An 11,548-nucleotide genomic window follows, 5' to 3' on the forward strand; every position below is an offset into this window, starting at 1 on the left:
AAAAGAGAGAGATTGGACCTGTGCGCTCCCGTGCCACTGAAGATGTTCACTGCTGCAGCAACATGTTGCCATCACTCTGCTTTTTTCTTGTTAGTGATCCAGTCCCGTGACCGCCGATCAAAACTACTTTTCGGGCCTCCACCTCACACCCCACAAGTGTCTCCATTCAACCTCCGTGAAATTTTCGCTCTTTGCTTTTCTCAGTCCTTCTGCTGTTGTTTCCGACAAGACATAATACTTGCATCTGAGTCTGTTTTATATGCAGATCGCATTCATGAGGTCATTTGCATTGACCATTTATGGTTAAAGGGGCGTGTACAGGGCGGAACGTGAAGCTGATTCAGCTGCGCACATTTGTGGCACTCTGTGATTTATAAAGCAAAGATTGCTTACAGGTGTTGGCGTGCAGGGTTTTATAAAGTCTGAATATTTTTTGGCGCACGCAAAATCTTGGCTTTTGGGGCGTACGTACACTTTTAGTACGATCCCACTCGCACAGTTTTATAAATGAGACCCCTGGTGTTACTAATAACATTAACTTTGTCTCTGTTCTATTCAAGTATCCCAGTAAGCAATCACAGTGATCCAGCATGAACAATGTCAGGATCTTGAAACTGAAGAAACTAAATCAAATTCATCATTCATTTTATTATTTAGACCTGTGTCTTTCCTACTGTGACATGTTAATGTTTCTTCTCTAAAAAGGCCCCATGCATCATAGAACCACTTGTGGTGAAAAACCTTTAAAGCTTTTTTAAGGTTGGGTTAAGTCTCCAAAGAATGAATAAAAAGTTAATGTAATGGCCTCCTAAGAGACTAAATCAAGTGTGTGTGGGTGTATACCTCTAATCTCCAGCATCAGTCTACTTTTCAGTGGCTACGCTTGGGGCAGGTCGATATCTACCATAAATGGGGATCAAGTATTGGAATTTAGGGGCACCTTTGCAGTTATTGAAATATCGCTGCCATGGTCTGATCTAGAAATGCTGTGATTATATGGCACCCCCTATAAGTCCCCTCTAGTAAATTACAGAAAAAGACGGTTCTTGTTTTATCATTCTTTGACTATTTATGGCACTGCATGATCTTATTTCATGTAGCTTTGTTTAAACTAATCAGTTCTGTTCTGTACCTCCACAGCCAACAAGACTAAAAGTCTAAAGTCCCTCTAGCAGCCCTGAAGCTCCAATATTCATTGCACACAACAATATGAAATGGTTGGATGGGACAAACAACATACTGATGATTTAACTATTCTTATAACCTTGCTGTTAGGGGACTGAGAATATAATGTTTGACCTCAGGCTGATGTCCAGAAGAGGAGTTACCAAATAGACCTTTTTTCCATTTTGACATTATATATTAGGATTAGTGTGTTACCAGTGATACTGATTAATGTACCATTCAGGTCAAACAGAGTCAGGGTGCTGCTGTTGTGCATGCTAGCTCACTGTAAAGGCTCTGTTACACCAAATGGAATGTAACCTTAATTAGTGTTGTTAGTAACACCTGTGTTTACCCTACTATTTTATTGTCGAAATGGCTCAATCTGCTCAATAGATATTCATATTGGTGGGCCAATACCTGGTAGAGTAGGCCAAATGCAGGATCCCCAAGCTCCAGGATTGTACCTCTAGGGAGCATTAATATCACCAAGAAATTTCATGACATTCTGGCTGAGTTACAAAAGTGGTGATAAAGGGGAAATTTTGACACAAACTAAACAAATTGTCATGCAGACAATCACCCCTTTGGGACCATGAATATCCATGTCAAATGGCAATGTACTTGTTTTACAGAAATACTACTATCGATTGAATACAGAGGTGCTGGGCTGAATTTGTCAATTGATCAGATTTGGCTGTTCAGTATTAAGATAAGATTTTTTCAGTTCAGTGCCACACTAAACTCCTATATCATGTTCAGTTATAAAATCCCACAGCCACCACAGAGCATCTCTGCAGCTGGGCTGCCGACAGTGCTGTAACCCCAAGAGCCAATCACAGTAGACAGCAGTGGAGGAGGTTGGACCACCGTCTGGTTCAAAAGAGGTTTAGCTGACAGTCAGCACCAGAGCAGAGAATCGGAGCATCCGCTGCCCAGCATCACGCTGCAGTCTGTTAACTATATCTCTTCTCCTCTCGCTTTCATCACAGTTAGTTATGTGGTTTGTTTGGATCTGAACTGCTAATATTCTGTTTCCTCGTTTAAGAAAAGTGGCAATGCTTAGTATTCCACAGGGAAAAGTTTATTTAGGCTGACCTGAATTTGCTCTTGATTAACATGAAAAACAACTCAGTTTGCATTACGACAGTCTCAAATTGCCTTTTTGGATTATGTTAGTCTTCACTCTGCAGGGCTGGGTCAACCCTGCTACTGAAATGTAAAACAGCCACTAAGGGATGCTAGGTGTCACCAAAATCAAAGTTGACTTTGTACTGGCAGCAGCTCTAAAGAAGGGCTCTTTCACTTTACTGCAATTGTATATAATTACCTGCTGTCCATTAAAAGCCATTAGCCATAGATTTAGTCTTTCACTTCCATGTGCTTGCTAACCTGCAAGTAAAGAGTCTGCTTTTGGCGTCATTTACATAAGTAACCTCTAAACAGCAACTGCAATGGATTGTGTTCCCCAGAATCTTTATTGAAGAGATATACCTGGAAACTGTACCGAGGACAGACTGGGAAGGTTGTGCAGTTGGAATCTCTCCACCAGAACATAACACAAACATGCAGTATGAAAAAACATACAAGAAAAAGATTGTCATGTGAATGCATCTATGCAAAAGTCAAAATCCAAAGGTAGTTTACTGCTTCCTTTTGATAGTTTTGCATTTTGGTTTAACAAAGGCAGTATGTATGGAGCTTGATGGCGATAGGTTGAATTTAGCCTTTAGTTTAAATGAATGCAGGACGGGCTTCAGGAGAGATTGGTGCGATTTCTGTACCTCATCCTTGTCGCGGTCCATTGATTTGGATTAATGTTATTACAGTCAACTAACTCACATAGAAGAGATTATTATGTGGACGTAGAATATGTACAGCATTAATATTTGTCGTCTAGTCCCTGACCTTGTCACTCCTCAAAAGGAAACACCAACCTCACAGCACAGCAGGGAGTGCAGAGTGAAGATACTAACTTCCCCCCTGCGTAATACACTCAGAGCCTACAGCTGGATGTTGGGTTGGAGTTGGGGCTTTTGAAATGCTATGAACAGCAGCAGCAACAGAGAGTGACATAGCTTTCAGGCAACTTTCAACCACGTGGTTAATGGTGTGAAACAATCGCAGTTGGTTAGGTTTAGGTAACAAAACTACTTGGTTTCAGATGGGACACGAACCCCGGTCTCCTGGATAAAAGTCCTGTGTTTTTTTGAGCTTTCATCCACCCCAATCACCTCCTTAGACAGACTTTTTCACTTTCTACACTATAAAGAAAGTAAATAGAGAAAGAGAGACACAAAAACATTTCTAGACAGCAGTACCTGGGAAGTTGCTTTCTGTTACAATGAACATTTTACTATATGTTTGAACATTTACACCATATGGTTCTCTGAAGAAAATTAACAAAAAGAATCATGCAGTAGCATTAAGTATTAGTATTAGCATTAGTAGACTTTTTTTCTGTTGTTTATTGCAATCTGCATAAAATGACCCAGCAAAGTACAAATACCACGTCTTCAATATGATAAACCATATATACCGGAACTGGAAACATTTGTGAAATGCTTTTTCTTCTGTTCTTCTTTTCCAGAAGGCTAAATCTTAAATTGCTTTGCTTTACAAAATGGCTGTGTTCAAGCTGTCAAAAAAAATGTGGTCTATGTGTAATTGAAGCTTCGCCAGTGAGTACAGTGCCAATTTTCCCTGTATGTCAGTGTCACCTTGAACATTGATGAGTGGCAGGAAAGTCAGACTCTATGGTGATATATAGTGGAGAAAGGAAGCAGGTGGTGAACGATGTCTCACACACATAGTTGGAAAGAATCGAAAAGCCATGAAATTTGTACTCCCTCTGAAGGTCACAGAAGGTCATTAAACTCAACTATAAATTCAGTCCTGTCTAATCATAAAGTATCTGGTATTCAACATGCACGAACATGCACCTTTCCGACAGTATAGTTGTATAAGCTGCAAGTGTCTTTACACACGTTATTGGTACCCAGAATACCTGGGAATACCAACAAAGACACACATAGAATGGAGAATCTGAGTGTCTGTCTCGTCAGACTCTGTCTAATCAAAGTATCTGGTATCCTCCAACATGTGCCTCTCCTACAACTAGAACAGTACTTTAAAAGAATAGTTGTCTTTTCATTGGAATAACACACATTGGTTCCTCAAATACCTTGAACTAATATGTTAAAATGATTCCTAGAAGAGTTTTGTATTTTAAATAATAAGATCTTAGATACCAAACAAGAGTTTTATGCTTCACGACAGTGATTGTCTGCTTTATAGCTCAGCCATTCAACTGCATTACTAACAAGGCTTTATAAAGTTGTCTATAATTCTGTCTCAGTTAGGTATTGGTTACATTATGTGGGACTAAGAGGTCTAAACCAGCAAAAGTACACAAGAGTGTTTGGAAAAATGTGTCCACATACCTATGGCCATGTAGTGTACCTTCTGTCAAGAATATCATATCAGCGATACTGAGTGTGGTTTCAGTTGAAGTTGAGTTGAGTTCCTAAATTCTGCCCCTTTTTGCTCTGTCCTCCAATAACAGTTTAGCGAGCCCCCTTTCAGAGTCTACTCTTTCTTTTCTTGTGCGTCAGTTTATTTTTTCCCAGGCTTACTAGTCATAACCCACCCTACTTTGGCTCTGATTGGCTAGTAATTGTTGGCTTCATTGGTTTGGTTGATTAGGTTTAGGCATGAGGAGTGAAATACTTGGATATACTATGTCCTAGGCTCGCCTATGTTAAAAAGACATTTTATTGTTAAATACTAGGTTAGGTTAGGTTAAAAAGTAAGATACATACGGTATATATACTGACATTTTAAGTTGGTGAATGTTAAATTTTGCCTAACTGGCTAACTAACACTTGATGTAAATTAGCTAGCTAATTATTGATACACTAGCTGGCTATGCTAAGATGTGACCATATAGGCTATATGTCGTTTTTATCTGCACAGTTTGCACAGCTTGTACAGCCGAGACGGTGGTTTTACGAGGGGGCAGGATCAGCCAATAACGAATACTCAAGAGTTGAGGGGAATTTCTATCATTTGGCAATCCTTATGTTTATTGTATAGATTCAGAAAATGAATTATACATATGATTATTTTCACAAATTTGAGCTTTTATCAGACTACTAAAAGAGGTTTAAAGCAGAAGCTTTAACATAATAGTTTTGACATTTAACTGTTGCTTATTGTATTACTAAAATAACGTTGTGTATATGGTAAGAAGCAAAGCAGGAATTAGTGTGACGGTCTTATATCGGACTTGTCAACGGATCCTTTGAAACTCTCACCAGATGTGGATGGGATTGGCAACAACAAAAGTCACTTGGGAAAAATCACAGTGAAAAATAGAAATAATGTGGCAAGACCATGTCATGCCACCTTGCTTGTGGAGGGAGGCCTCTCCCACAGAGATCAGTTTTCTTATGTCATGTTGTATTATGTTCCATTGTCAAGCCACCTCATCATATGCCCATTCCCTCTGGCAGCTCCTGGAGGCTGGTGCTGACAGCAGTCTGCAGAGGAAGAGGAGACAGAGCCAGGACTTCCTGCAGCCCTACATCACTGCCAAGCTGGATGGTCTGCCTGAGATTTTCACTCTGGGTGATGAGAAGAAATACAACGGCTACTACAACAAACCCCTCGCTGGCCAGCAACAGTATCGTTGCTTTGTTCTGGCTGACCTGATGGACCACGAGTCTGTGAGTGACCTCTATGTATTTATATTGTATGACTGTGAATAGCACCTTTAATGTATTTTAAAGTATCTTTAAAGTAATATTAGTAATACTAACAATACCTTAACTACACATTTTAAAAAAGAGAGCAACCCTTCTCCACTAATGGTACATGAACACAGTACTTACAGTACCTTGTGCAGAGGATGCTGCATTTTAGGCCAATCACAAAAGACTCTTTGACCAGTTGCTGTGCAATCACATCATCAGAGCCAGTGTAAAACAGAATAGGTGGGTGTAGCAAAAAGGAGAATAGGTTGGTAATAAACTCCAGTGTTCAGTTTCAAATTTGTGAATTTTGTTTTGGAAAATCTTTTTCACATTGAGTTAGTCTCTCAAAGCTTCAGTACTGATAACCAAGACTTCAGTTTAGTTTCATTCATTGCTTGATATCTAAAATACAGTTAAAATGAGCATCTATAGGCCTGAGTCATCAGAGGATGCAGCACTGTAAAGCTGTGTCATCAGCTTTACAACACATGTTGAAACGGTCCAACTTCAGTGCCCACACTACTGCTCAATCGGTCGGTCACAATATGTTGCTCACACTGAACCTAAACACTGATCTCCCAATCAAATTGCTCAAAACATTGAAAAGGCAGCCTTACTTGGAACGCAAGATGAAAGAAAGAATAATACAAAGCCACAGATGCCTGGGAGCTATGTGGAGGTTCAGTTTTTATGTCTTCTTTGTATCACAATACAGTCTCAGTCAAGAATACAGTCACTACATGTGAAATACTGTTCCAGTAATACTAAAATAATCTCACTTCAGTTCATATCTTTGACAGCAGCCACATGGGAAATCAGAACTGCTCAAACTGCAGACAGCTGACCATCATATCTGACCTACCAGAAATCCATCTGATCATCCAACAGCCAGACTGTTGAACATTTAGGAGTTCATCTCTAAATAATTTAATTAATTAATTAATTGGTCAAACACCAGCCAGTCTAGTGGAATTCTGATTCTGAAATAAGTCGGGGACATGCAAGTCATGGTTAAAATCTTGTTTAATTTGTCCATCATCTGTCCATCATCTGTCCGTACAACAAGCTGTTTATCCACATGATAACATACAAAAAGTAGACACAATAACAGGGACCCCTGTTCAAGATATATAGCATTTCAATGAATGCAACATTTGTGAAACTTGTACATACTTAATGTAACACTGTCTGTGTTGTTGTTGCACTGCACTGCATTATATATGAAGGTGTTCTTGTTATTTTCTCCACACTATAATGTTTTGGTGCCCTTGATCAATGGAACATTGGCAAAACCATGCTCTGGTAATAATACAAATGGATTCCCAGAGGGAGCCTGACCAACCTAGCGCCAATTGTTTTATATCATGTACTCCTTCTGCATTCCTATAGCAGTAAAATACACAGACCCCAGCTACCTGTTACTGCCCAAGAGAGAGGCAAATTTGAGTATTAGACTGGATTAAGCAAAGTTACAGTCTGCCTTGTATGCAGCAGTGCAGTGTCAGGAAAAGTTCACCTAGACCAAGGCTGCGGTTGACACCTCTTGCCCTTTAATAAATCATAAAACTACACTGAGGATGAGGGGATGGGTGAGCCAACGTGTGTAGGGTTTTAATATGTGGATTTATTGCTGTTTTGCCTGGCCTTTTAAAATAGTTTTCATAAACTATGTAAAAACATTCTAGTACTTACAACTGCAGTGTGTCCCACACATTTTCCAAAGGCCTTGTAGTGCTGAAAAACAGGGCCGAGTTTGATTTCGTGGATGGCATTATTTTTCCTCCCTGGTGTTTTCTATCTGTGGAACAAAAGAGCAGCCCCTCAGGCAACGGTACACACATGCCAGACACGTCGCAGGGATGCGAATCACGTCCTTGAGTCATGCATGCATCTGCAGGTATATCTCTCAGCCAGTGAAGCCAGGATCCCTGCTGTCACTCACAGGCATCTCCCTTCCAGAGCATAGCATCTTCAGGCTGCCTCTCTAATTTCAAGTGCTTTTGTACCTCAGATCAGTCATTTGCCCTTGTGGCATCGTCATTTAAATGTGTTAAGATCTGACAGGGGGGGGTTTGGTCCAGAATGGCAGATGTGGCTCCTGGCTTACTACATTTAATAGTGTATAGTCATAGTGTTTGGAAGTGCATTCATAGATAACTTTCTCATGCACAACAAACACAGATCCCGACAGAAAAGACATACGATCACCTTTATACTTACACGAATACACAATGGCAGAGAAGAATTTGCAAAACAGACTTTGAATTACTAGTTTAGCTTCTGTCTTCAGTTCCTGTGGCTTCTATTTTTCTGGAACTTCATCTGAGTAGAAACTGGTGCGTAATCACAAACGAGTGCTTTGCTAAAGAACTGGCTCTCAGCCAGCCAGCTATGTATTTATTTGCAGTTTAACAAGCTACTCATTTTTCACATATATGATACAAACGTAATATAGAAGTTGAGAAATGTGTCTGTGAGAAATTAGGAGCAATCTGGTTCATAGAAGGTAGGTTGAACCAACTCATAACCAACACTAGCACCAGCCCAGAACTAGCACTTGGTTTGTAGTGCTGGAAAGAAGGGTTTATCAGAGAAGTGTTTGGTCTCTTTATTTGAATACCTCTGTGTACCTTTTAATGTCCAGTCAGGTTAGCATTGATCAGCTGATGTTAAACCTTCGGAGGTCAAACACACAAAACTGCAATTACATGCAGCGGTTTCTCCTCATGCATCGGTTTGCTCCACCCACCCACTATTACAGCTTTTGTCAAGAGTTTTGGACAACACTTGTTTCATTGTGTTAAGAACAGAACAACAGAGCCCAGATTCAGTAAATGACACTCAGCGGAACGTGATTCAAGCCTGTACAAAAATAGAAACCTAATCACATTCATTGAAAACAGGGGAAGTAAGCTTAGCTTTTATTGCTACCGCAAAGCTGCTGGCAGGGTAGCCACGAGAGGAGAACGGGAGAGTAGGAATGAAAAGAAAGGGGGGCTGGAGACTGAAGCAAAAGGGCACTGCGGCTTTCTGTGGCCCCCGCTGCTCGTAAACAAGCTGGGATGTGTGAAATTGGATAAAAGAAAAAGGCCATATAAACAATGTGATCACTTACAGCAGAGGAAGGTGGGGGGGTAGAGCAGTGAACGGCAGCTTCCCCTGAACGCAGAGCCCTGTGGGAGTGACAGAGAGGTAAGGAGAAGAATGAGAGGTGGGGAGAGAAAAGAGGGAGCTTAATGGGAGGATAAGATAGGTGGTGGTGGGGGGGAATGAGTTTTTGATGTAGGAGGGAGAGAGATGGTGAACTTTAAGGAGAAAAAACAGAGGAAGAGAGAAGGATGGAAGTGCAGAGAGGACTGGGGATTGTGGGAAACACACTTGTGCCTTGTGGATAGTATCCAGTTTGTCGCAGATAGATGAGCTGTGAGCGGAAGGTTCAGACTAAGGTGGAAATCTTTGGAGTTCTGGGAAATAACAGAGCTGTCAAAATACATTAGAATCAGACATTGTTTCTGCTTATTCTATCAGTCTCTTGCTCTTCTTTGGGCGAGATTATGGACAGTGGAAACAATAACAAAATGTTCATCCACCCACTGCTATTAAAGTAACTTTACTTCTTTGCACAACCCACCTCCGCTCTTCAGCTTGCAGACATAGCAGCAGTACATTTTTCACCCCTGAAGGACACTATCCATCAGGTAGTGCAGCTGAGATTGATCACTTCCAAACTTCCCCCCCTGAGATTATCTAAATATCTTTTAGAATATGCGTCTGTGCCATCTAAAGCTCATTTTTCAACAACAAAAAAAAGTTTTTTGAGTCGTAGGCAGTACTTTGCTAAAACTGCCAAAAAGTACTACAGAGAACAGAAGGCTGAAAGAGCAGAGGAGACAGATGAGCTGAACATGTTATCAAGCTCCACACCTTTTTAGCTGTTAAAGCTTCAAGCTTTCTTCTATAGACTATTTGTAACAGAGTTGGAAAAGTTAGCTGCACCCAGTCTTTTTACAGCAATGTTAGGAGGCTGCATGTCAGTGTGTGTGAGAGCAGGGAGGCACTCACTTTGATAAAAGAAACACATTTTAAAGGTCCAGTGTGTAACATTTAGGAGCATCTAGCAGTGTAATGGTAAAGGTCTCAAATGCAGAGTTCAACAGTGTTATAAGTCCAGTTACAGTTTGAACATGGACATTGGTACTGTTAGAGACGCCGAAAAGCGTTTCTTGTGTATAGACAGGACCTGTGGAACATGTTTTATTTCTGCTGTAAAACCTACATAATTTTTACCATGTGGGGACCTTTAAAATGATATGACCACCCACTGCTCTGGAGCCAGCCTCAAGAGATCGGAAACCACAGTTCTCACAAAAGAAGAATATGACACGAAATTATAGCGGATTTTTGGCTTTATTCTATAACCAATTAACATCTGTGCTTTCAATTACATACTTTTTAATAAATATTGTATACACATTTTTATAGAATACCCCCCCTTAACAATTCCATGGAAGTGAAAATGTTGGAATTAACTGAAAAAAGTAAAACTCTTTGAGCCAGCACAAGAATAGTGCAAAAGTTATTTTTTATTCATGGGAAAATATAGTGTGTTTCATCTCTTCAGTTTTAGAAAAAAAATATGATAATTGACAAAACAGACTTCTGTTCATATTTTATGTATTTTGTGTTGATTAACTGACTGAAGGTCATAAGAGTAAACAACAAATAAAATGTTTCGTAGCTTGTTTCAATCAGCGTATTTTTATGCACATTTTTGAAATATCAAGCATTAGAAAGGTTGTTGAAGAAAAGAAATTCTCAATTTCACAAAAGAGGTAATGAGCTTAATGTGAGATGGAAACATTTTTTTAGGATCTGACATAATCATTTTAATTGGAGAGTGACTATTGTGATCAGATGGTGTAGTAATCAAGAGATATCCATCAAGTACACAATTGCTGGTCACTGCAGCATCAAGGTAACATTAAGATCCACCATATCTAAATGCCCCAACATTCAGCTACGTGCTGAGATTGCAAATGCAGTCTCAGTTGTTTTTATGGTCTCTTCCTAAGTTACTTATGTAAGCAAAACACTAGCTAACTAGCTAGCTAATCTACATCAATCATTAACCATCAAGTTACATCTGATAGTTAATGTTAGCAAACTAGATAGCTAATTTACATCAATCATCAGTTATCCTAGATGGTTCATTGCTAATGTTGGCTATCTTAGATGTGAATATGTTGTTACAAAGTTATGATCTTGTCTATCTGTAAGTTTTATTCAAGTCATTCATGATAGTCTCAACGCACGTCACACACAACATTGTACGTGAAAGTCCGAAAGAAGCCGAGATTGTAAAGAAGCAGTATGGTTATATCCTGTTGGATGCGTCACTCTAACACAGTTAACACATATCCTGAGTTCTGGGACAGTAAACAGACAGATAGTGTGGTGAGTATGATCATAACTATGTCCTTTGCTTCTTAGTGAAGTGTCAACATCCCGCTGTTTACTTGAGACATAGAGTGGTAGTTAGAAACAGGGCTAAATTTTAATATGCTATAATAGCCTCTTTAACAGTTGCGTATGGTTTTACATGACCATGTCAAAGGTTGTATAGGTTCTTA

General features: G+C 39.8%; 1 protein-coding gene across 1 annotated transcript in view; it reads left to right on the plus strand.

The window, feature by feature from the left end:
* ptprfa (protein tyrosine phosphatase receptor type Fa) overlaps nt 1–11,548 on the plus strand; it is a gene marked incomplete in the record, with an annotated part of 110,171 nt that overhangs the window by 50,662 nt on the left and 47,961 nt on the right. The window contains 1 exon segment of the mRNA XM_035652778.1: nt 5,679–5,891. Within this exon segment, the coding sequence (XP_035508671.1) occupies nt 5,679–5,891 (213 nt within the window).

Source organism: Morone saxatilis, unplaced genomic scaffold, assembly GCF_004916995.1.
Source record: "Morone saxatilis isolate NCDOM2014 unplaced genomic scaffold, NCSU_SB_2.0 Contig12, whole genome shotgun sequence".
NCBI classification, from domain to species: Eukaryota; Metazoa; Chordata; class Actinopteri; family Moronidae; genus Morone; species Morone saxatilis.